The 27,999-nt window shown below is 35.5% G+C and overlaps 1 protein-coding gene across 7 annotated transcripts; it reads right to left on the reverse strand.

Annotated features, from left to right (window-relative positions):
• Positions 1 to 16: 16 nt before the first annotated feature.
• On the reverse strand, positions 17 to 27,998 carry LOC123527463 (type-1 angiotensin II receptor-associated protein-like). 7 transcript variants are annotated; one of them, XM_045306931.2, is made up of 9 exons: positions 27,898 to 27,966; positions 25,864 to 25,898; positions 21,134 to 21,248; positions 15,320 to 15,422; positions 14,615 to 14,648; positions 12,762 to 12,886; positions 11,958 to 12,069; positions 2,512 to 2,550; positions 17 to 2,124 (listed from the first exon to the last, which is right to left on the reverse strand). In XM_045306931.2, the coding sequence occupies exons 1-8, from the start codon at positions 27,922 to 27,924 to the stop codon at positions 2,544 to 2,546; spliced, it is 558 nt and encodes a 185-aa protein (XP_045162866.1). In that variant the 5' UTR covers positions 27,925 to 27,966; the 3' UTR covers positions 17 to 2,124; positions 2,512 to 2,543. The 7 variants fall into 7 exon arrangements, 3 of the variants coding, with proteins under 3 accessions (XP_045162866.1, XP_045162865.1, XP_045162864.1); XR_008367076.1 differs by having other exon boundaries at positions 17 to 5,461; positions 5,859 to 12,069; positions 27,898 to 27,963; XR_008367079.1 differs by having other exon boundaries at positions 2,512 to 12,069; positions 27,898 to 27,963.
• Position 27,999: the final 1 nt, after the last annotated feature.

Here is a 27,999-nt window from a genome sequence, read left to right on the forward strand (position 1 = left end):
TAAAACGTGGAAGCAATTAAACTGCATACTGTTTTATTTCTAGCTAATTATCACAGTATACATATTGCACAGATGATTGGTTTAGTAAAGTAAAGGTGTAAACATCAGATAGAAAGTAGTGCACTTACAGAGACCTAACAAGAATCAACCTGTGTTCCATTTTTAACTTGCATTTCAGATGATTGACAAATAACTTTCTGGTCTTTAAACAGGAAATGATGGTCCAATAATGCTATCTTAAGTGTTTAGTTACAGGCTGCACAACTGATACAGAATTGTTTTGAAAACAGAATTCTGAAATTTTGCTTTATTTAACAGTGAAGTAGATACAACGGTTTCTGGGCCAATTTAAACCAATTACATTGTTACAGACTTTCATCTATATACAGCATTTGAAAACAAGAAACGTGGCAATGCCACGAAACCAAGTTTTCAACACTTTTCATAAGAATAAAAAAGTATACTGAATCACAGTGCACCACTTTAAAGCACAACCCTAACCCTAACCCTATTTTTAGTAACAATGACCTTGACCTTGATCCCAGAAACCCCGAAATCAATCCCAAGCTACAACTTTATATAAGTTTTCTATACACCAAGTTTCATCATGATAGCTCACTCCTAAGTTATTGACCGGAAACCCTTTTTCTATTTTAAGTAACAGTGACCTTGACCTTGACCCCAGAAACCCCAAAATCAATCCCAGCCTTTGTCTTGATATAAGCTACATACAAACCAAGTTTTATTCAAATATCTTTACCGAATCAAAAGTTATTGACCGGAAACCCTTTTTCTATTTTAAGTAACAGTGACCTTGACCTTGACCCCAGAAACCCCAAAATCAATCCCAGCCTTTGTCTTGATATAAGCTACATACATACCAAGTTTTATTCAAATATCTTTACCGAAACAAAAGTTATTGACCGGAAACACCAGTTTGACGCCGCCGCCCGCCCGACCAACGACATACCCCAATCTAATAACTCAGGTTTTCAACGAAAAACCTGGTTAATTAGCCCAGTGGCAGTCAGAATTCTCAATTCCACAACATTTTCCTTACATTATAATACAAAATTACTTTAGCTCAGGTGAGCTTCAATGTGATATGCTAGTTTTTATACAATATAAAACACAGGTCCATTCTTGCAAGCCAATTCTATGGTTTTCTCCAAAATAATTATGACTGAGCCATGGGAAAACCAACATAGTGGCTTTGCGTATCCGCGCAGTCTGGTCTGGATCCATGCTGGTCGCAAACCCACTACGTTGGTTTTCTAATGGCACGGCTCATGTAGACCAAAATGACTCGCCTAATGAGAAAATAACAGTTACTGCTAAATAATGCAAACACAAGCACAAGCACAGAATAAAATACAGGTACTGCTGCAAGTATAATATTTTCAATTACAAACACTGGAATGTATCAACTTAAGCCACAAACTTTTAAAGGGGCAAACTTCTACGTGAACAGCAACACAAACTTTTTAAAATGGTAATGTTGATACAAAATAAAACAGTAATGTTAATACAAAGTAGCGAACACAGCTGATAGCTTTTCTGTGTATTTTGTGAACTACTGGAAAGCATGTTCTAAAATCTGGCCTGGCCTAGCCTAGCCCAATGAGCCCAATCTCAGGCCAGGCCAGAAATTAGAACATGCCGATATGGAGTACTTTTTCTATTTTTCTAAACTGCCTCAAACTTAAGGAAATACTAACAAATAAAAGTAAATCTGTAAGCATGTCACTTTAATTCTGAATTCTGAGAATCAGTAGAAATTAGAATCAAGCTAAAATACAGTTATATGAGTAAATTCCTAATGTAAATGAATATTGACACAGAATAAGCTTTCAACATACTTACTGTAAAAACTATTTTCAAAGTTTGCTATTTTTAACATTGGGATTAATGGGCATGGCAAAATATTCATGCACATGCTTATTCACTAATGTACAAGGGAGCAAACTCTTATTCATTTTGATTTTCCTATGCGTTTACATCCCTTGAATGTCTAAGCTACATTTGTTTATAAATGTTAAAATATCCCACAAACTGTTGTTGTATACTTGTAGAGAATACAAATGCCATTAGATTATGTAAATGCTTGAGATTAAAGTCTTTTATCTGAAATTTAGAAAGTTTTCAGAAAATTACACAGAGTAAAAAGCCCTTAGCAACAAATACCTATGTAGTTCAGAAGGTCCAACACAGTTCAATGAGCAACTGCTCCCTACATACACCTGAATGTCAATTTATACTGAATGTCAATTTATATATCATAAATTACTTGTTCAGAAAATGAATTTATATTAATAAATTATAAATAAAAATTCTAAGTCCTCTTTTTTCTTGTTTTTTTTTTTTTAATGCAAGTTAACAGAAATTTGAGATAAGCTTTTTAACTGGCTAGGTAATACCAACTTTATCCTACTATAAAAAACATTTGTTTATCTATAGACAAACATAAATAATATATAGATTATTCTAAGTGTGGAGAAGGGAAAATTTTACCTAATTAGGATCAATAAGCAAAGACTGTTCACCTAAACCCTGAAACAGACAAAATACTGATTATACTTTAACTACGAATACAAATCAGAAGTTACAAAATTCTCATATATGTTACAACAACCGACAATCATAGCAACTTGAATGGCTTAAAACTAAGAAACTAAGATTTAAAAATAAATATAGGAATGAGTGAATATCATACCAAATAAACATCCTTCACAGATACGACTGTTGTAGGAAATTTCTAATAATGATATATTCTTCAGAATTTTAAGGGAAAAAAAAAAAGAGATCTCAATTTCTTTGGCCCCGATTCAGCAGTGTCTATTTAATATCTAAGCTGGCATAAAAAGAACGGATTCCTACTTTATAGGAGTACATGACATCAGTATTAAAGTATTACGAGTATGAACAGAAATCTAAAATGACCACATATTAAAGGGGTAATGCCAAGACATATAAATCACAAATATTCTATAGAGTATAAACAATCATTAATCTAAATTATTTATGTAAATGTTTCATCAGTACAATACAAGTACAGTTAACTTTCTGTTACTTTTTGTCACCATTTTTACTGTGTACATGTAACTGACACACAGAACTTTTTTAGTTTAAATGTTTATATAGGTATTAACACAAGTAAATAAATACTTATTAATAATGACATGGTTAATAATTACTTACAAATCGAAATATTTTCCAAATTTAAAAAAAAAAAAACTGATATAAACCTAAGGCATGCCCCTTTAATAGTAATGAATGCAAAAAAAACAAAAACAAAAACACAAATGCACATTTGGTATCAATCTACATTTGGTATAAATCTTATTATCTAAACAGCCCATCACCGCAGACTATAAAATATTCAATAAAATAAATAACACAAAAAAGCCAAATATACAAGACAGAAGCATCTTTTCCTCAACATTAAATATTACCTCCAACATCATTAATAATTTTGTAATACTTGGGTAATTCATACACCTAATTTGAAACAACATCTCTGTTACACTAAGTTTAAATCAGACCAAGAAATTGCTCAACAATTTTTTTTATTTTTCACACATAAACCCATTCAATAAACTGGTTAGATATCAGCTCGACTTGACATAAATTTATGATAAATAAATTTTCAAAGACGTGTAATTATAATGCACATGCAAATTGACTAAACAGTACAGTTTCAAATACAATTTCTTCCTTTTTTAATCCCACGGATATCTTACATAAACTAGAAAAACAAACAATATTTAAAACAAGGGCTGAATGAAAAACTGATGTAACTCCTACTTTATTCAGTAAGAGTTAAGACAATTTCCCCTTCAATGCTCAAAATACAAATGTATATATTTACACCAGTCCAACAATAAACTACTTAATACAAACTTTTCATAACATCATAACAAAGTGTGGAATGTTTTTAAAACTACAGGCCGACAACCATCTTTCACTCCAACTACCCCCATCCGTTCCCATTTTGTAGAATTGAGTAAAATACACACTTTTTATTCAGAAAACATCTTTAGGTAACAAACCAACATCAACTTTTACATCGACAGATTTTACTGGCTAAAACTGCACTTTCTATTGCTTTAAAAGTTTGAGGCAACATTTGAGCCGTGCCATGGGAAAACCAACATAGTGGGTTTGCGACCAGCATGGATCCAGACCAGCCTGCGCATCCGCGCTGTCTGGTCAGGATCAATGCTGTTTGCATTTAAAGCCTATTAGAATTGGAGAAACTGTTAGCGAACAGCATGGATCCTGACCAGACTGCGCGGATGCGCAGGCTGGTCTGGATCCATGCTGGTCGCAAACCCACTATGTTGGTTTTCTCATGGCACGGCTCATTTATTTCACCTTCATATTTGGAGAAAGTCTTGACAGTACAGACAAATCCATGTTAAACTGTAACCACCCAATGATAAAGAGCACACAGACCTCATTTCCCCATTTCAACAACAACAGTAAGGTAGAGGACACAATAAAGACAATCAGCAATTTACATCAATTTACACAAGTGTGATTTGGCATTTGCTGGTTATTTTGAAAAAAAAAAAATCAGTTATAGCCGAACAATGCCGAACTGACACATACTTGTAGGAAAAGTGGGCGAAGCAAGGCTATCAAAATTTGCAAAACTGAAAAATCCAAATCTTAACAAAAAAATTCAACAAGAGCTGTCTCTAAGACAGCGCGCTCCACTATTTGGGGATTTGACAGTAAAATGAATATATATCTGAATAAGAGACCTCTACTTTAAAAGGAAGATACACCAAGGGGCATAATTCCATCAAATACACAAATTTGAGTTATTAGGATTGTTACAACACATGCAGATGATGATGATAAAGATATATTTTGAGTTTCAAGTCATTGTCTTATATAGTACCAAAGTTACGTCCAGAAAATGCAGTTTGTAAAAATTTATGTATAAAAGGGTCATAATTCGGTCAAAAATACAAATCAGAGTTATGGGGATTGTTACCACACATGCAGATAATGATGATAAAGATACATTTTAAGTTTCAAGTCTTTATCTTATATTTGCATTAAAGTTATATTCAGAAAGCAAAGATTGCAAAAAAGTTTAAGTACAAAAGGGGCATAATTCTGTCAAAAACATGTATCCACACATGCAGATGATTATAAACAAACACTTTTAATTTCAAGTCATTATCTTTTAAAGTACCAAAGATATGTCTATAAACGAAGCTCTCGAAAAAATTTAACATGAAAATAATTCAAAGTATAACTTCTTGGTGACCTTGACCTTGGGTATAATGGGCCCATTCCTAAACATACTTTGTTTGCATGCTGGACAATGTTTATGTAAAGTTACAGTAAGATATAAGCAATAGTAACAAAGATATGACAGAAAAACAAAGGATGCCGAAAAACTTTAACCTTAAAAATAACCCAAGAATAACCCCTTGGTGACCTTGACCTTGGGTATAATTGGCTCAGCCCCTATACATACTTTGTTTGTTTACTGGATAATTTTCTGTAAAGTTACAGTAAGATATAAGCAATAGTAACAAAGATATGACAGAAAAGAAAGGTTGCTGAAAAACTTTAACCTTAAAAATAACCTAAGTATAACAGCCTGATGACCTTGACCTTGGGTATAATGGGCTCAGCCCCTACACATACATTGTTTGTATACTGGACAATGTTTATATGAAGTTACAGTAAGATATAAGCAACAGTTACAAAGATATGACAGAAAAACAAAGGTTGCCAAAAAATTTTAACCAAGAAGGGTCACGCCGATGCCGGGGCGAAAAGTATAGCCCCCCTTTTCTCTGAATAATGGAGCTAAAAAGTAATGGAAAATACAGGACATTTCCAAATTTGGAAAACGGGAATGTGACAGCTTTGAATCATGATCTTATTAGTTCAGCTGATATAAAATCAAATAAAGTTTTCCGGTAAACATAAAAATCTTACAACCAAATAATACAACAAGAGGCACTACAAGGTACTTAATAAAACTTAACCTGCAACAAATACATAATAGATAAGTCTCCATATATATATATACATTGTATATCAACAGATAAATATTAACTCTCTTAATACATAATATTCCTTAAAGGGGCACATCTCATGATTCATGTCCACTAATTTCAGTTGTATTTTCATTAAATAAAATAAGTAAACACTATATAATTCAAAAAATGTTACCTAGTATTCTGAAAACACAGGTAGAAAAACTATCTACTGTGTTAGTAACACAGTAAATGTGTCAGTAACACAGTAAATCTTTCATGTAAAACAGAAAAGAATCACACTCTTAATACTACTAATGTATATTTTTTTATTTTTTGTCTTTTCTGCTATTTCTTCTTAAAATAATGACACTGTTCCCTAATTTGAAGGAGTGCCCCTTTAATATTTATAGTTGTGCCCCTAAAGATGGTGTATTTTTGCCCCTTTAAGATATGGAGTTGTGTCTATTTAAAAGTTATTCCATGTTGCAATATCAGGTGGAATTCTTAAATGTTTATATCTATTAAACAACCCATAAAAGATATATCTGTTCTAACTACCATTTTGATTTTTTCATGGGAAGACAGTACATTAAGCGATGAATACAAAATGCCGTTGTGAAAAAATAACAACAGATGTTTCATTTTCTCATTTCTCCGAGGTTCCATCATTCTGAACATGTAGTTTCTGTGTTGTATACAAGGGACTCATTTTTGCTTAATATGAAGGGGTTTTATTTTTTTATACTAAACAACAAGGAGTAATATTGCATTTAAGTGTGTCACCAATATGTTTAGCGATGTCACTTTAAGACTTCCATGGCAGATTTTTTGTTGTTGTGTTTGCCACTGATATTCTGTGTCATCTATGCAACAACCTGTGTAAATCACTTATTTTCAATCATACATCTGAATATTTGAAGATTGTCTGAAACATTCTGCTAAAAAAAGAACATAACCATGTATTTTTGGTTTCAGCAAGGGCCTTAACTCATAGTCTTTCCATGGCGAATGGTTGTTTTTAAAAATTTTGTTGTCATGACAAATGAAACTGCATTCATGTAAAAATGAGCCGCGCCATGGGAAAACCAACATAGTGGCTTTGCGACCAGCATGGATCCAGACCAGCCTGCGCATCTGCGCAGTCTGGTCAGGCTCCATGCTGTTCGCTTTTATAGCCTATTGGAACTGGAGAAACTGTTAGCGAACAGCATGGATCCTGACCAGACTGCGCAGATGCGCAGGCTGGTCTGGATCCATGCTGGTCGCAAACCCACTATGTTGGTTTTCCCATGGCACGGCTCAAATATCTTAGAATATAATTTGTTTACAATAACAAGATTCTACTTTCAGTATGAACAACAGATGTTTTTTTTTTTAGAATCGTAACCTTTACTCTCGGCTAAATTTCTGAAATGGACTTTTCTTCAGTGTTGTATCAGTAATGCAAATAACATCAAACATAAAAACCATTTCATGGTGATGGACGGTCTGAATTTTAGAGATGTGAAAGCTAAAGACACATACATAAACAAGAGGACCATGATGGTCCTGAATCGCTCACCTGTCCCCACATGACCCAGTTTTAAACCGAGTATGATGTCGTTTTTTTCTATTATTTGACATTGTGACCTAGTTTTTGAGCTCATGTGACCCAGTGTTGAATCTGACCTAGATATCATCAAGATAAAAATTCTAACCAACTTCCATGAAGATCCACTGAAAAATATGGCCTCTAGAGAGGTCACAGGATTTTTTATTATTTGACCTACTGACCTAGTTATTGAAGGCACGTGACCCAGTTTCGAACTTGACCTAGATATCATCAAGGTGAACATTCTGACCAATTTTCATGAAGATCCATTCAAAAGTATGGCCTCTAGAGAGGTCACAAGGTTTTTCTATTTTTAGACCTACTGACCTAGTTTTTGACCGCAGTTGATCCAGTTTCAAACCTGACCTAGATATCATCAAGATGAACATTCAGACCAATTTTCATATAGTTCCCATAAAAAATATGGTCTCTAGAGAGGTCACAAGGCTTTTTTGTTATTTGACCTACTGACCTAGTTATTAAAAACACGTGACCAAGTTTCGAACAAGACCTAGATATCATCAAGGTGAACATTCTGACTTATTTTCATGAAGATACATTGAAAAGTATGGCCTCTAGAGGGGTCACAAGGTTTTTCTATTTTTAGACCTACTGACCTAGTTTTTGACCGCAGTTGAACCAGTTTCGAACTTGACCTAGATATCATCAAGATAAAAATTCTGACCAATTTTCATACAGATCCAATGAAAAATATGGCCTCTAGAGAGGTCACAAGGTTTTTTTGTTATTTGACCTACTGACCTAGTTATTGATGGCATGTGACCCAGTTTCGAACTTGACCTAGATATCATCAAGGTGAACATTCTGACCAATTTTCATGAAGATCCATTCACAAGTATGGCCTCTAGAGAGGTCACAAGGTTTTTCTATTTTTAGACCTACTGACCTAGTTTTTGACCGCAGTTGACCCAGTTTCGAACTTGACCTAGATATCATCAAGATAAACATTCTGACCAACTTTCATACAGATCCCATGAAAAGTATGGCCTCTAGAGAGGTCACAAGTTTTTTTTATTATTTGACTTACTGACCTACTTTTTGACCGCAGTTGACCCAGTTTCGAACTTGACCTAGATATTATGGAGACGAACATTCTGACCAACTTTCATACAGATCCCATAAAAAATATGGCCTCTAGAGAGGTCACAAGGTTTTTTTATTATTTGACCTACTGACCTAGTTTTTGAAGGCACGTGACCCAGTTTCGAACTTGACCTAGATATCATCAAGGTGAACATTCTGAATAACTTTCATGAAGATCCCATGAAAAATATGGCCTCTAGAGAGGTCACAATGTTTTTTTATTATTTGACCTACTGACCTACTTTTTGACCGCAGTTGACCCAGTTTCGAACTTGACCTAGATATCATCAAGATGAACATTCTGACCAACTTTCATACAGATCCCATGAAAAATATGGCCTCTAGAGAGGTCACAAGGTTTTTTATTATTTCACCTACTGACCTAGTTTTTGATCGCAGTTGACCCAGTTTCGAACTTGACCTAGATATCATCAAGATAAACATTCTGATCAACTTTCATAAAGATCCCATGAAAAATGTGACCTCTAGAGTGATCACAAGCAAAAGTTTACGGATGCACAGACGGACGCTGCGTGATCACAAAAGCTCACATTGTCACTTTGTGACATGTGAGCTAAAAATGTATTGAAAAGAGAATCTGTTGGTTTCTGTGTAAGATGAAAGTGTCTTTCGCTCTATAAACAACAGTTGCTTCAATATTTTCACAAGATCTAGTGACATTGTAACATCTGGTATTTATGAGTGGAAAAATATTTTGATCTTGCATATGAGCCGCGCCATGGGAAAACCAACATAGTGGGTATGCGACCAGCATGGATCCAGACCAGCCTGCGCATCCACGCAGTCTGGTCAGGATCCATGCTGTTCGCTAATAGTTTCTCCAATTCCAATAGACTTTAAAAGCGAACAGCATGGAGCCTGACCAGACTGCGCGGATGCGCAGGCTGGTCTGGATCCATGCTGGTCGCATACCCACTATGTTGGTTTTCTCATGGCGCAGCTCATATATAAAACAAACAAATCTTCTTTCTCTTTCAGGTTTTAACAAAATTTTACTCATTTTATAGTTTCTTTCAAGTGTAAGTATCTTTGATACTATTATTTGAAGAAACAAGTGAATTCCACTAATATATATCACTCATTCACAGTGACTGAATAAAACATGTAAATGAATCTTGTCCTACTTGAGGTTAACATGAAAACTGCTGTTTGGTACAAATTTAAGTATTAGTGCATTGTGGACTAACTGTTCAAACTTATGCAAATAAAGTTTAGATTATACACGAGACATACACATAACATATACATTAATAGACTGGAATGTTAAGAACGTATAATATGCACATGACAATAACTGAAATGAGATAACACAAGACAAATAACTACATGGCTGGAATGCATATAATAGAAGCTGTGCCATGTTTTCAAGTAACAACCTGTGTCCAAAACCATCTGTTTGACCAAGACAAAATAATAAAGTAAAGTGCTACTCTGGGAAAAAGCACAGTCAAGTTTAACAATTTAAAATAAATCTTTGAGTTGCTTTATATTCTTGGAGACACCATTCTACTTCTAAGGAAAGATGCATAGTTGATGCAGTTTCAAAACAACATATTTTGAAACAACTATAGGTGTCACTTTCAAATAAGATACATGAATAATTGTAGAACTATATTTTAAAGAAATGTACATGTAAATTCATTAATTTAAAATTTAACATTCCAACAGACTGTCTTATGCCAAAAATTCACAGGAGACAAAAAAGACCTTGTTCAAATTCACATTGCAGTCCATACTCTACTATCAACTTAAATAGCTGATACTTCAGAACAAAAAAAAAACAATGTTTAAAGAAAGAGCTGAAAAACACCTTCAACAGTTAAATACGCCTTCTAAACATCCTGTCTTCACATATTAAGAAGGCCTTTACCTCACTGTCAACTACAAGTACCCGCAATATATCCAGCAGTTTCTAACCAACCAACTACTCACACCCTAAAATTTGCCCTCATTCTAACAAGCAAGTATATTTGTACAGTTATCTCCCCTCAAAACTCTTTTAAGGTAGAAGATACGTAACGATAATCAGAAATTTCCGTTCAATTCCGTACTGTCAGTATGCTATTCCAGCATTCTCCGGTATATTTGTTTTAGGTTTAATGCTGTTTTTCAACAGTATTTCAGCTACGTAACGGTGGGCAGTTAACCTAAACCAGTGTTTCCGGATTCTGTACCAGTATAAACCTGTTCTCCACAAGTAATTGCCGACTTCCCCACATGAATTATCAGAGGTGGAGGACGAATGATTTCAGACACAATGTCCTTTATCAGAAACCATACAGCCTGCGTGAGGATAGAACTCATGAGCCTCCTATTCGTAAATCGGCACACTCCCTACTGACCTAAGCCAGCGGGTTATGGTTGGAAAGCGAGAGGCTCATATATATATATCATCTGAAGAATGACAGAAATACCATAAAAGAACATGTAATCGCTCAGAAATTATTTACTGCTTTACGAGTCCACTACCTTAAAGAAATTCTCAAACCTAGACCTAAATCATCCCTATTCGTTAAATAACAGCTCAAATAGTTTAAGTGATCAAACCCATAATAAAACATTACATTTTACTTTAAACTGAGCATGTCATCTTGTATTCTTGTGTTAGCTATTCGTATAAAGATCTATATTTTATCGTACATAAAAGTCATTATTGTAACTTCCATTTATAACTCTGTAAAATATATATTGCACAGTGATATTGCATGTTGCGTATATTATGCTAATAAGCCGAGATGGCAAAAAGTTACTCCTAAGTTTCAACAAAATAGGTGTAATTAACTTTTTACATATTTATATGTGTATGAAATAGTCCTTTAAGACTCAAACCTAGATCTGGTGAATATTTTTACATTTATCATTTATTACAATGATAACAAAACTTTTCTTAAGCTAAAAATTAAGCAGCCAAATTACCCTCTGACTTCCTCTCTACTTTGATTGTAGTACAGGAGTCAAGGTAGGATAATTTTCTTTTACATATTTTATCGAGTATATAATGATGAACAAAATTTTTCATTTCTGTATTAATTTACACTAAAACGTTAATACACATAATTTATACACCAACGAAATAGCTGTTTTGGTCTAAATCACGAAATTTCGTGTCCACAAATTAAATATGTTCACAGTAAGCATGATATCTCAGTTTAGAGTAAATGTACAGTTACAATGAAACTACAGTGCATTATTTAAGTTGCTATGGCATCCAGTATGGCTAATGCTTCTCTGACCCAGAGTAAGGCTGCTGACTCGGATCGTATGGTTGATGGTCGTCCATTCCTCCAGGGTTTGTTGGGGCTGGGGTGTCTATATCTTCATAGGCGCTATGCTGCGGGCTGCCACCTGAAGGTTAGATGAAGTATACAATTTATGTCCGTACTAGTCAAATCAAAATACATACCATTTGGTAGAGCTCTCAGCCATTGAGGATGGAGGAGAGACTAATCAGAATTATCAATTTATCACATTCATGTTATAGACTTTGCTAAAAATAGACAAAAAAGTCACCAACCACATACACACCTTTTTTATATTGAAACTGGGGTGTGCATTATAGGCGAGTTTGAACAGTAGAACATAATTACAATGCGGCACAAAAAATAATAACAAACATAAACTACTTACAAGTAAAAAATATATTCCCTGAAGAAGACCTTTGTAAGGTCTAAACGTAGGAACTATTAAATTTAGTCAAATTCAACCGGTGTTGGTCGTGTGTTCCACTTTTATGTTTTATTGTCTTTGAAGTAAAAAATTAGTAAAGTTTATAGGAAGTGTCTAAAATATCTGTCTCTATAGTATCAAAATAGATGCTGTAATAGATTCTCCTGCCTTTAATAAAACCATATAAGAGACAATCATTTATTAAAATATCAGCTGATTCCAATATGACACCTCTGAGACAAGTTTTCTAATCAGATGTCATAATACTTCAAAGAGGTATAGAATTTCCTACGCTTAATTACATGTCACAGCTTTTCTTTAATGAAATAAACAAGAAATCTATATCTTACTGATAAATTAAAAATACAAACCAAATCCTGGCAGACTGCCAACTCCTGGGATATTGAAGTCCGAGTATGACCCACCTCGCTCACGATATATTCTGTATATCAGGAATGCTGTTATAGGCTTTGCTATCAGGTTCACTATCGCCATTCTAACACCTCAAGTTAAGGTTATCTTTTTTTTTACAGCAAAGGTTGTTTAATCATAATGTACCATGTATGTTTGTAAGTCAAAGGTAAGCTTATAAAATATATACCATAAGCCTAAACATACGTCAATATGGTGAAAATATTCTACTACCTCACTGGTTTGTGACATTCCTACCCATAATTCTCTGGTCTTTTAATAATTCCCTACTTATATCATACTGAAAATATGGGAAAGAACCACTTTTTGTAGAAAGCTACTTCTGTAAAGGCCCATCTGCATAAAAGAGATGAAAGGAGATTTTTTGCCAAGACAAAACTGGAATGGTTATGTCCAAATATTGACAGAAAGCCTCACTGACACAAGCCTTTCAGCCTATTAACCCTTAGCCTGCTGCAGGTGAATTTAACAGCCTTTGCAAACAGCTTGGAACCAGATCAGACGCCGATTAAATCGGCGTCTGATCAGGTTCCAAGCTGTTTGCTACTCTGACAATATTTCTTCCAATTTTGGAGCAAATTGAATGAACTTTACAATTTTAGCAAACGACATTTCCAGCAGACGACAATTTATCTAGCATGCTAAAGGTTAAAGAAAGCTCCATACAATTGAGACTTACAGCATGGACAAGACCAAACATGACTTCTGACCCCTCAGTTGACCATGACCTTTTGATTGGCAATTCTCTGTATCACTGAGGAAATGGACAAAGAGATCACTCAATCAAGAAAAATATCTCATATGACCTTTGACCCTGCAGTGTTACCTTGACCCAGGCAGGGTCCTGTGGTTTACAATAAATACTGTCACAGTAAAGCAAATATTTCTGCAAAATAAAGAGAAATTGCTACATGCATGTCAAAGTTACAGCCAGATCAAGCTGTAAAATGACCTTTGACCACTCTGCGAGATCTTGATTATTGACCTTTGACCACTCTGCGAGATCTTGATTATTGACCTTTGACCACTCTGTGAGATCTTGATTATTGACCTTTGACCACTCTGTGAGATCTTGATTATTGACCTTTGACCACTCTGTGAGATCTTGATTACCGAGACTGAGGCTTAGGGTTTACACATACTCTTGTCTCATTGAGGCAGATATTTCAGCTCAGAATGTAAGATTGCTTCATGCATATCAATTTAAGGACCAGACATTATACAGGGCAGACAAGCAGTGAAATGACTTCTGTCCCCTTAGCTTGACTTTTGAATTAGAGGCAGTTTTGGAATTTGCAATCATTTGGAAAATTTAAGCTTATAAACAGGAAAAAAACATACTTCTTTGCTTCTGGACTGCCTTCTTTTACCAGAGGTAGATTTATGGGTGGAAAAAACCCTTGAGGCTCTCAATCTTATCTAGAAATCAATTACATTAACAGTATGCATGCTAAAAAGAAATAAGACTTTACTATGTATGTCAAAGTTACATCCTGGATAAGCTCTAAAATGACCTTTCACCCCTGCATGTGACCTTGACCTTGGACACTAAAGGATGGCTTTGTAAGTTTGGGGTTTCACCTGAAATACCTAATTTTTTTAAGACATTGATTTGTAAATTACTAAATTTACAGATGTTAAACACATGGGAATTTTGTTTCTTTGAATTTAATTTTGCTCAATCGATGAAAATATAAAATCAATATATGTCTGAAGTCCTATAGTTTATTCTACTGACTCGGTCAATAAAATATTTCATTTTCTATTATAATATCCATAAATAAAAGGATACCCTAGAGAAAATCTGTATTCATTTCTTGGAGTGCCTGAAAAAGAGCAAAATCATTACTAATTTCAAACATTTATGTGAAATCATTTCTAAATCAAACCAGTGATTAAGGAGGAGATTTTGCTTGAAGATTTTTCAATTTTTCGCTCTGGCAGCCCTTATGTGCAACCAAGTAGAACTGGTAAAGGACCACCCAAGGAACGTCCAGTCCAAGTTTCATCAAAATCCATTTGTGGTTATGGAGAAGATGTTGCTGACGACAGAGACAAACAGATGGACACACACAGTGTAATCACAATAATAGCTCACAATGAGCACTTTATGCCTTTTCAAGCTAACAAAACTTAGGAATTAAATGTAGATGTTTAGACCAGTAGGTAAAGACTGTTAAGTCAAGCTTGAAATAAGGAAATATTCACTGATAAATTAATGTACACGTCACTTGTTCTTGTCCTCAACCTCTGTGGTACAGTGTTTACGGTCACCTGACTTTGAATCACTTGCCCTTAAACTTTACCTCTGCTGATTCAAAGCCCTACATGTACTTCAGTAGTCATGTGAGCTGGCTTGCAGGTCAGTGGCTCTACCTAGGCGCCCTCCCATCCCTGAAATAATGTCCAGAGGGGCACCTTGGGTCTTCTAACACCATTAAAGACAGAAAGCGGTCATATTACTTTTCATGTTGTGACTAAAACAAACATAACAAACCATATAACTGTGGATTTTGTTCAAACACTGCATAACCTCTAGGCTCATAGATTCCAAGCAGAATGATATCGTGTAGTATAGAGAATAAATGGCACATCATAAACTGCAAAATAAAATAAAAAGTCACTTTTAATACATATGTTATCACATAAGAAACTAGAGATGCCTTTGAGAAAAGCGCATGCCTCCCACAACTGCCTAATCATCTGAATAGTAAACAAGAACTGTCTGTTGACAGTGCGCTCGACTATTCGAAGCACTGACGGAAGTATAGGGTCAAAATATTATCTGGGATTTTTAGACAAAAGAAAAGGAACAGATAAGGCAAACAACGTACCTGCATTTGTGGAATTGAGTAAGTCTTGCACTATATGGCAATGTGTGACCATGTTGGTAAGCATGTGTTCAAAGTTTCAAAGTCATATATCTATTAATAGACAAAATATCAAATGGTATGCGAAACCTAACTAATTTCTATGTCCAAATAAGACTATGAAGGTAAACAAGTGGTCAAAGTTTCAAAGCCAAATGACAAACAGGTTAGGCAAAATACAGACTGGTACGAAATCTTAACCGATTTCCAAGTCTAAAAGGGGCCATAATTTAGCCAAAGTAGTTGACAGAGTTACGTACTCTTGCCTACAAATTGGAATCAAGATGATATACAAGTGTTCAAAGTTTCAAAGCCATATGTCAAATAGTTTTGACAAAACATGGACTTGTACGGAAATTGAACCAATTTCCAAGTCTAAAGAGGACCATAATTCAGCCAAAATTGTTGACAGAGTTATGTACTCTTGCCTACAAATCTAAATCATGATGATAAACAATTGTCCAAACTTTCAAATATTCAGTCTGGTGTGAAATCTTAACTGATTTCCAAGTCCACAAAGGGCCATAATTTAGCCAAAATAGTTGACACAGTTATGTACTCTTGCCTACAGATTGGAATCATGATGATATACAAGTGTTCAAAGTTTCAAAGCTACATGTCAAATAGTTTTGACAAAACATAGACTTGTACAGAAATTGTACCAATTTCCAAGTCCAAAAAGGGCCATAATTCAGCCAAAATAGTTGAAAGAGTAATGTACTCTTGCCTACAGATAGAGACTGTTATATTAAACAAGTGATAAAAGGTTCAAAGCCATATGTCAAACACTTTACACAAAATGTAAACTGGTATGGAAAAGTTACCGTATTTTGGGGTGTAAAGGTCGCACTTTTTCTACCCATTTTGCTGCCTGAAAAAGTTCCTGCGACCTATACGACAGAACATTGCCAGCAGTTTTTTTCTGGCCAATTTTCTGACCGTAGCTCTCGCAAAATTATGTGCATCTGTTACGAACAAACAAACAGGATAAAAAAATATTAATATCGGCGGGTTTTCAACCAACAGCAGTTACTTTCAATAAAATATATCGTAAATAACCCATACAGACTATTAAAATTACGAATGACTTTAATTTAAAGATGTTTTAGCAGTCTGAATTACGTTTGTTTCTACTTTCGTTTTACTGGACACCACTGACATGTACTCCGGGTTGGATAAAATCTGGACAGATCCGTCCTCTATTCCAAACATTGTTTATACTAATTCTTAGCGTATTAAAAAATTTAAAAGATATTTTTTTAATTTTTTACTAATCCAAAAAGAGTTATTTTGTTAATCCTTTTACTCAGAATCAAAAGAACGTGGTTAATCACATGACACGGAAAGGTGTTATAATTGCAGTGCAAACAATTCACACTTTCACTGGCATAATTACAGAATGTAAACGCAAACCGTCTGCTGCCAATTAGTGTCAAAAAGCCGCTTTTCTTTGATGTAGTCTGTTACCGATACTACTGTTGGTACGAAACGGCTGGGATCGAAAATAACACTGTCCTATTTCCACCAATCAGGTTGTGATAATAATTCAGTCTACGGCATCAATATGGCCACCGCCATAACTTTTTTGCTGGTAAATATTAAATATTGCTGGGGAAAAAATCCGAAATTTAACTGCGGCTAATAGGCTTGAACTTAAATTTTCCGACCATTTCCAAAGCAAAAATTAGATGCGGACTATACATTACCGCGAACTATACACACCAAAATATGGTAACCAAGATTTCTAAGTTAAAAGGGGCCATAACTCAGCCAAAATTCTTGAAAGTGTTGAAAATTTCAAAGCTTTATCTCAAAAGTGGACTGGTACGAAAAACTTAACCAAGGTGTGACGCGACACCAACACCGACGCCGTGGTGAGTAGGATAGCTCTACTTATTCTACGAATAGTCGAGCTAAAACAGTACACTTCAGGAGTAAGTTTAAGGATGAATGGTTCAGTGTGAAGTGAGTCTATGTGGACTTGGATGAATGGTTTTGTAATTTTTGGTGCAAGTTTTAAGATGAATGGTTCAGTATTTTCATGAGTCTAGGTGATTAGGATGAATGGTTCAGTATTTTCATGAGTCTAGGTGATTAAGATGAATGGTTCAGTATTTTCACGAGTCTAGGTGATTAAGATGAATGGTTCAGTATTTTCATGAGTCTAGGTGATTAAGATGAATGGTTCAGTATTTTCACGAGTCTAGGTGATTAAGATGAATGGTTCAGTATTTTCATGAGTCTAGGTGATTAAGATGAATGGTTCAGTATTTTCACGAGTCTAGGTGATTAAGATGAATGGTTCAGTATTTTCATGAGTCTAGGTGATTAGGATGAATGGTTCAGTAATTATGGTCAAGGGCCATAATTCCAAAGTGCCTCGGCTGATTTGGCTACAAAATGTAGTTATCGAACTTGGCTGAGGACTTATTGGCAAACACATTTTGTTCAACTTTAGTGAAGATCAGATGAGCAATGTTCCACTTAGAGAGAGCGAACAAGCTTTGTGACTGACAGACACACATACACAGACAGGAGTAAATCAATATGTCTCCCACACAACTGTGTGGTGGGAGACATAATTATCAGCCCCCACTGAACTGGTATTTTACCTACTTCATATCAATATAGAAATATTTCAAAACAGATTACAACATAAATAGAATATCAACAATCTTAACACAGTACTTGTAACACAAGTCATACATATTATTCTATGGAGTAAGCAGTAAAGTACAAGAATTAAAGGCAATAGAACCAAACTGATAATCGGCAAATTACATATTCCGCATTATGCAAGTTAGGCTTCATCCAGTTTTTAAAAGGACGCCATGTACGCATTAAGTTATATTTACGAAAAATCAAAATCAAAGTGAAATCATTGTGTGTCTTTATGCGTTCACTTGCAAAAATAAAATTGTATGAAGTCATATAAGGAAAATTTGCACCAGTTGCTGGGTAACTCTGCTCTTTTACACACTTCAACAACCTTTTAAACTCATAGGGTAGTCAATTTTCATGGATTTCATGTTTTGCCAATCCACAAAATCAACATCCTACATATAAATAAAATTCCCATCCATATCACATTTGAAAGCTGAAAACCACATATTTATATTCACACCATGAAATGTTCATTTAAGCCTAAACCATAAAGAATTAAGTGATTTATAACTATTTTGGTAAACAGTCACTGGATTATTATTTAGCCTAAACCATAAAGAATTAAATGATTTATAACTATTTTGGTAAACAGTCACCGGATTATTATTTAGCCTAAACCATAAAGAATTAAGTGATTTATAAGTATTTTGGTAAACAGTCACCGGATTATTTAGCCTAAACCATAAAGAATTAAGTGATTTATAACTATTTTGGTAAACAGTCACCAGATTATTATTTAGCCTAAACCATAAAGAATTAAATGATTTGTAAGTATTTTGGTAAACAGTCACCGGATTATTTAGCCTAAACCATAAAGAATTAAATGATTTATAACTATTTTGGTAAACAGTCACCGGATTATTATTTAGCCTAAACCATATAGAACAAGGCAGTCTGATCGACAGCTAAATCCCCCGCCACTGCTATGGATAGTGAAAGGGTAAACCTTTGATTTTAGCTGTGACCTTGACCTTGAACTGACATGACTGACTCATGAATTCTGCACAACGTCTTGAGGAGGTGATCATTTGACCCAAGTTTCATGAAAAATCCTTCAAGGGTTTAGGAGATACAGAGCTGAAACCTTTGAAACTTCAGTGTGACCTTGACCTTGAGTTGAATGCTGACTCATGAGTTTTGATGAGGTGATCTTTGACCCAAGTTTGATGAAAATCTTTCAAGGGGTTTAGGAGATACAGAGTGGACACCAAATGGAAGGCTCAAACCTTCTACCCTTAGTTGTGACCTTGACCTTGAGCTGGCATGGTTGACTATAATTTCTGCACATCATTTTGATGAGTAATTTATTTGACCCAAGTTTTATAAAATTCCTTCAAGGGTTTAGAGATATAGAGCCGGACACAAATGGAAGGCTCAAACCTTTGACCTTCAGTTGTGACCTTGACCTTGAGCCAACATGGCGACTCATAAGTCTGCTCACGCCTTGATGAGGTGATCGTTTGACCCAAGTTTGATGAAAAATCCTTCAAGGGGTTTAGGGATAAATAGAGCGACACAATGGAAGGCTCAAACCTTTGACCCTAAGTTGGACCATTGACTTGAGCCGGCATGACTTACTCATGGTTCTGCACAATGTCTTGATGAGGTGATCATTTGACCCAAGTTTTATAAAATTCCTTCGAGGGGTTTAAGAGATATAGAGCGGACACAAAATGGAAGGCTCCAAACCTTGACCCTGAGTGTGTGACCTTGACCTTGAGCTGGCATGGCTGATCATGGGTTCTGCACTATCGTCTTGATGAGTGATCATTTGACCCAAGTTTTATAAAATTCCTTCAAGGGGTTTAGGAGATATAGAGCTGACACAAAATGGCAGGCTCAAACCTTTGACCTTGAGTTGTGACCTTGACCTTGAACAGACAAGGCTGACTCATGGGTTCTGCACATCGTCTTGATGAGGTGATCATTTGGCCCAAGTTTGATGAAAATCCTTCAAGGAGTTTAGGAGATATGGAGCGGACACGAAAGTGTTACGGACGGAAGGACGGACGCAGACCATTCCTATAATCCCTCCACCACGGCGGGGGATTAATTAAATGATTTATAACTATTTTGGTAGAGTCACCAAATGATCATTTGTTGGTTGAAGCTGTAGTAAATTCTGATCAGTGACTGCAGAGGTTTTTCAACCATGTCATGGCAACCAGAATCTGCAATTATAGCTATTTTGGTAACACACCACCTAAATGTCATTCCTGTGAAGACAACAGTTAAACCATGAAGGACTGTTTTTTCCTCAGAATGTTTTGTCAGTTTTTCTATGATAAAACAATTACCGAAAAATATAAATAGCAAGTGAATTCCTTAAATTCCTGCTTCATATTGCCCACCCTGATGAACAGTTCAATTGGGGGAAAGAGGATTTTCTCCTGCTATAGTAATCAGAAACAATGGCTACTTTTTTTCTGTACAAAGAACAGTTCAAACTAGGAGGACAAGACCCACTGTCAACAGTAATTAATGAAACCCCTGGACACTATAAAATCAAATCCTGTTAGTGTATTTTAATTATCTGGAGAGAAGCACGCATTTAACCCTTAGCCTGCTGCAGGCGAATTTAACAGCCTTTGCAAACAGCTTGGAACTAGATCAGACGCCGATTAAATCGGCGTCTGATCAGGTTCCAAGCTGTTTGCTACTATGACAATATTTCTTCCAATTTTGGAGCAAACTGAATGAACTTTACAATTTTAGCAGACGACATTTCCAGCAGACGACAATTTATCTAGCATGCTAAAGGTTAAGTAAAAGCTCACCATCAAGGCTGCATCTGAAGATTCATGATGTACTATACTCCACACACCCAGTGACAACACAAACAAGTTCATATATGTATAGGATAATGGAAGGAACTGCGGACACATACATGCCCTGAAAAGAAAAGCATAAACAATTCTAAGCTCAAAAGAAATAAATATTTACCGTAATCGGCCGATTATAGGTCGCACTCGTGTATAGGACGCAGTGAAAAAATATCAGCAGAATTCTGGAAAAAATGCTTATACCCACTTATCACTTCATGTTTGTCCGAAATTCGCTACAGTTTCTATGAACGCGCCGGTTTTTGCTAAATCATTGTCGATGTTTTTGCATGTTGTGCAAGTATTTAAATTGAAAAGCACAAACTCTGTGTAAGCACTAAACTGCCGCATCCTCTGATCACTCCATGAATATTGACGCCAGAGAAAACCAAAGTATACCTTGGCATGTGGCGGTAAAATGACGTAATTTTAAGGTTGGTTTGCAAATTGTTTTGAACATTACGGATCAGCGACTATGATCATTTTGGCTCAGTCTAAAATCTCGCATGCACATGTTTACAGTTGCCTCCAGGTATGATAAAACGGTTAATTGTTTGCAGATTGTGACAGTAGGTGTAAGATAAGTAATGCCTCTGGTGTGAATTTCTCGATGAACAAGAGGATTATAGACAACTATCAAAGTTATGTTTGAAGACTAGATACTCAAATTCCGGGCTACCTGATATGGAGCTTCCAAGTATTTTAATGCAGAAGTTTTACATAGGTCTTGTTAAAAACCTAACGATCAGTTACAGAAATGTGTTGTAAAATATATTTTAATGAAAAACAGCATTTATTTATGATATCTTTAGATTTTACTTCAGCTCTAAATTTTACATTTCATACAAAGTAATTTAAGACGCCGGGTCCCGATACTGGCTATTAGCTATGCCCGAGTCATTGGTATTTACTCCCCTTGAATTCTCTTCAATATAAAGTAGGGATGTCAACGAATACCAAAACTGGTATCCGAATATTCGGTCAACCATCCGAACGAATATCCGGATATTCGTTCTCGCACATAACCTCTTTTTCTGATGACCTAAACGTATTTATATAAGACTTATGACGTTTTTTTAGGACCCGTCATACTTGCAATAAATTAGCAGTCACCATTTTGAAATAGAAGAAAGGTAATTCTGACAAGATTTTTTTACTTTCGGTTTAGTTTTATTATGCAAATTGGAAGGATTCGAATCCCTTCTGTCAGTTATATGTAATTATTTATATAAGTCCGGGTCCAAAATATATTCTTTCAAAAATAGGCTTTATATAATTGCAAACTCAGTATGAAATGACAGACTTGTTTCTTTAAATACACAAACAGATTATCAAGTACAGCGCTGATATTTATCAACAAATGTTTGTTGCAGCCGGCGTCAATAAAAGAGCATATAATGCATGTGTACTAATTATCACTTTCGCACTCTCTTGTGTCTTTTCTTTAAAGCTGCAATATTTGCCGACGATTTGTAAACACGTGTTTTAAATTAGGAATAATTATTATTAATAATTGACAATAATTGCACTGTTTGATCAAATAGGACTAGCTAAGACGACAAGTATGTTTCGCACACCTGTCGGGTAGGTGTCATCACCATGGCGACTGTGTATTGCGTTTTGACACGCTATCTACGTGACGAAAAATTATAATGCTATGAACATGAAAATAAATATTTCAGTAATCTGTATAGTACTACCGAATATTCAAATACTTAAATAAGATCCGAATATTCGGACCCGTGACCGAATAACCGGATATCCATTGACATCCCTAATATAAAATCTGCGGTGTAAACAAAGATCGATTTTCTTAATTTTTGAGTCAGGGGAAATGTTTGGTGTTTTTCTATCCCCATATATAAGACGCATCGGTCTTTCAAGACTAGAATCTCGGTAAAAAAATGTGCGTGTTATATTTGTAGGATGACGGAATTCTATGACTTCCTTCTTAAAACAAATGAGCCGCATCATGAGAAAACCAACATAGTGGCTTTGCGACCAGCATGGATCCAGACCAGCCTGCGCATCCATGCGGTTCGCTTTCAAAACCTATAGCAATTAGAGAAACCGTTAGCAAACAGCATGGATCCTGACCAGACTTCCAGTCATACGGGGACTTTCCAGCATTAATGGTGGAGGAAGACCCAAGGTGCCCCTCCGTGCATTATTTCATTATGAGCGGGCACCTGGGTAGAACCAATGACCTTCCATAAGCCAGCTGGATGGCTTCCTCACATGAAGAATTCAATGCCCCGAGTGAGGCTCGAACCCACATCAATGAGTGGCAAGTGATTTGAAGTCAGCAACCTTAACAACTAGGCCACAGCAGCTCCTGGCCTGGAACAACAAGACTCAGTAGTTACATCATTTCAAATATCATACTGGACATCACATCTCACCACTGAGAATTTTTCTGAGATGCTTTTGAGAAAAGTGCATGTCTCCCACAACTGCCTAATCATCTAAATAGTAAGTCAGTCTACACTTTCTTGCACCCAAAACGTACCCTTTACTACTAAAACAAGAGGACCATGATGGTCCTGAATCGCTCACCTGTTCCCGCATGACCCAGTTTTCAGCATGACGTCGTTTTTTTCTATTATTTGACAAAGTGACCTAGTTTTTGAGCTCATGTGACCCAGTTTTGAACTTGACCTAGATATCATCAAGATAAAAATTCTGACCAATTTTCATGAAGATCAATTGAAAAATATGGCCTCTAGAGAGGTCAAAAGATTTTTCATATTTTAGACCCAATGACCTAGTTTTTGAACGCAGTTGACCCAGTTTCAAATTTGACCTCGATATCATCAAGATGAACATTCAGACCAACTTTCATACAGATCCCATGGAAAGTATGGCCTCTAGAGAGGTCACAAGGTTTTTTTTATTATTTGACCTACTGACCTAGTTTTTGATGGCATGTGACCCAGTTTCAAACTTGACCTAGATATCATCAAGATGAACATTCTGACCAATTTTCATGAAGATTCATTCAAGGGTATGGCCTCTAGAGAGGTCACAAGGTTTTTCTATTTCAAGACCTACTGACCTAGTTTTAGATCGCAGTTGACCCAGTTTCAAACCTGCCCTATATATTATCAAGATAAACATTCAGACCAATTTTCATACAGATCCCATAAAAAATATGACCTCTAGAGAGGTCACAAGGTTTTTTTCATTATTTACCTACTGACCTACTTTTTGAGGATATGTGACCCACTTTCGAACCTGACCTAGATATCATCAAGATGAACATTCCGACCAATTTTTATGAAGATCCATTCACAAGTATGGCCTCTAGAAAGGTCACAAGGTTTTTCTATTTTTAGACCTACTGACCTAGTTTTTGACCGCATGTGACCCAGTTTCGAACTTGACCTAGATATCATCAAGATGAACATTTAGACCAACTTTCATACAGATCCCATGAAAAATATGGCCTCTAGAGAGGTTACTAGGTTTTTCTATTATTTGACCTAGTGACCTAGTTTTTGAAGGCACGTGACCCAGTTTCGAACTTGACCTAGATATCATCAAGGTGAACATTCTGACCAATTTTCATGAAGATCTTGTGAAATATATGGCCTCTAGAGAGGTCACAAGGTTTTTCTATTTTTAGACCTACTGACCTAGTTTTTGACCGCACGTGACCCAGTTTCAAACCTGACCTAGATATCATCAAGGTGAACATTCTGACCAACTTTCATAAAGATCCCATGAAAAATGCGACCTCTAGAGTGGTCACAAGCAAAAGTTTATGCACGCACGGACGGACGGACGGACGCTGCATGATCACAAAAGCTCACTTTGTCACTTTGTGATAGGTGAGCTAAAAAGTAGTATAAGGTACGGTTTGGGTGCACGAAAGCGCATGCGCTCAGAGGATTTTTCGGTAATTATTCCAAAGTGCCTGGGTCGATTTGGCTAGTTATCGAACTTGGCCAAGGTCTTATGGTCAGACACATTTTATTCAAGTTTGGTGAAGATCGGGTGAGAAATGTTTGACTTAGAGTACGGACAAGCTTTCTGACAGACACACAGACTGGAGTAAATGAATATGTCTCCCACACCACACAGTGGTGGGAGACATAACTAATGCCTGCAACTTGATTGGTCAGCAAATGCAAACATATTGGGATGAACCTCTCCCTGTCCCACGCCTGTTATGATATTTTAAATCTTTATTTAATCCACATTACACAGTGCCAAACAATGAACAACAACAAAAACATATCTTACAACTCTACTAAATGCAAAACCGAAACAAACTCCAACAAGATTTGCCAACAAAGCTGATAAACAAGATTTCCATGCATCACAGACAAGTATTTCTTCATGCATTTATTGGTACTAACTGCCTACCCTCTACAGCCACCATTCTGCACAAACAGTGCTGTTGTGAACATAAACTGAGCCGCGCCATTAGAAAATCAACATAGTGACTTTGCGACCAGCATGGATTCAGACCAGCCTGCACATCAGCGCAGTCTGGTCAGGATCCATGCTTTTTTGCTAACGGTTTCTCTAACTGCAACAGGCTTTGAAAGTGAACTGCATGGCGAACTGCATGGATCCAGGCTGTTCGCAAAGCCACTGTGTTGGTTTTACCATGAAGTGGCTCAATTGGTTTCCTTGACCTTGCAGCTAGGATTCAAACCTGCTTCATGCAAAACACTTACCATGTTGTAAAGATGAAATGTAGGAAGACAATCAGCTGTAAAATAAAATAGAATGAAAATATTAGGTGGTAACAGGTAAATAAAGTATAATAAAAGAAAGAAAGATATTTTTTAGTTTGTTCTGAAAAATAAAAAAAAACAACAAAAAAACTCATTGTATTAAAACAACATTGCAACAAATGATAATATTATTCATTATTTAATTAATAAGTTAAAACAACTTTTTACTACATCAACTGCAGAACAAATAAATGAAAGGAATACACAGAAAACTTAGTTAATTAATATATCTTATTCTTAGTGCTGTGATTCTTAATTTTCATTTTTTTTAATTCAATAAATCATACATAACTTTACTTATCCGCACAGGAACAACATCATCAGTTGCATACATAACTTATTCAACACAATAATTATAGGTAGGTAATCACATCCTGAATTGGTTGCTGAATTTAAGATAATTTACAAAACTATCCGGGCATGATCATCATGCGAATAATGAAAATAATCAGAACAACCATTGTGCAAATAATGAAAAAATCACTTTCCTGGTTCAATCTTTCAAGGAATTCTGAATTTCCTTGGATTAGTTAAAGTGATGTAAGTAATAATCATGCATTCTGTACACATTTTTTGGCTCCACTCATCAATTCATTAGAGAAAACTTGATAATTTTTCATAAAAACGGCTATTTAGCGCGTAAAAATGAGCGAATAAAAGTCTCCCTTATTTTTACCCAAATCTTCCTTAAAAAACGCCCTGCTGAGGCAAAGCTCCTTTATTGACCATCTGAAAATATGGCATGTATGAAATTGTACTGGTACTGATGATAAACCCGAACAGAAAATGAGTTTTTTTCACATGTAACTTTTTTATTTCTGCAAATTGTAATCAATGGTTGGTATCAAAATAAAGCTTAACATTTGCTGAAAACTTTATATAATTCAAAATTTATATTTATAAAGCAAACTCACATGAAGTGAGACCCTGAAAGGGGTTTGCAAAATGGGGATTATATGAACGTTGACTGAAGATAAATTCGACCACTTTGTCATAAAAATTTACAAAATTTTCTTCGTATTATTATATTGAAACTTTCTCAAAAAGCTGCAACAATCATTCCTGATCAAGTAAAGAAAAGTGACCCAATGTCAGGCCTTCATGTTTCGGCAGTGAGCATGCACAAAAAACACCCTCTTCCCCAGTAATTTTGGGTAAGTATTTTTTATACAAATACAAGTCTAAGTCATCAATTTATACAGAATATTTACCAAATTTATTTTTGTTTACACCAGTTGGTGTTGTAAGTGGAAACTATTTGATGGTGTGTTCAATTTTATAAATAAACGATTGCAATAGAATATTTCCAAGGTGGTTGACTTTATTATCTGTCCGCAGGGCGGGTTTATCATCATACCCAGGGTTTTTTCTCGGGAATTTGGGAACATAGCCCATGGGAAAAACATCAACAATTTGAGTGTAATTGGGAATAATATCTGAAATATGATATATCTAATTTTTGCTTATAATATGTTTGTGTATGCTAAACATGCAGTTTAAATAGCATTACCATTACCATTTCAATTACAAATGTGTTTATATTCAGTATTTATTGTTTCAGAGATATTTAATGATTTTAGATCCTGGCATTGGGAATTTTATCCCCTAAATTGGGAAAAAAAGATACTATTTTGGATTGGGAATATAGCCCATAAACGGCTATAAAAATGACTAAAAAAATTCCCTGATACCAGTAACCTCAAAAATGTTGAAATCATACTAAATTGTTAAAGATCAAGACATGTCCTTAGTATGTCTTTAAATGGCTAAAAGAATATACTAAGTGATATCTGCATGACTGTGGAGGGGGGTGTTGCTCCCAAGTATTTCTCCACTCCAGCATCACAAATTTTTGGAGTTTCAGTTTGACAGTTTGTGCAATTTTCGTGAAAAATGGAACGTAATTTGTACAAAAAACGCTTGCATAAAAGTTCTTTTAAAAAATTTTGTGGTTTGGTCACGAATTAAGTTTACCTTCAGCGTAATTTGTGGTGGATTCATTTTTATTTCAGAAAATTGATTTTCCGGTTTGTTTACGCAGCATCACGAGCTTCAGAAGTAATGTCAAGGCCAAAT

The sequence above is a fragment of the Mercenaria mercenaria genome, chromosome 14, assembly GCF_021730395.1.
Source record: "Mercenaria mercenaria strain notata chromosome 14, MADL_Memer_1, whole genome shotgun sequence".
Classification (NCBI taxonomy): domain Eukaryota; kingdom Metazoa; phylum Mollusca; class Bivalvia; order Venerida; family Veneridae; genus Mercenaria; species Mercenaria mercenaria.

Coding starts and splice junctions, on each gene's coding strand:
- LOC123527463 (XM_045306929.2), bottom strand. CDS start 27,924: ATGAATCCACCACAAATTACGCTGAAG. Junction 15,423..21,133: donor CTTCAGATGCAGCCTTGATG/GTGAGCTTTTAC, acceptor TTTATTTTGCAG/TTTATGATGTGCCATTTATT. Junction 12,070..12,761: donor TGGCAGTCTGCCAGGATTTG/GTTTGTATTTTT, acceptor TCTAACCTTCAG/GTGGCAGCCCGCAGCATAGC.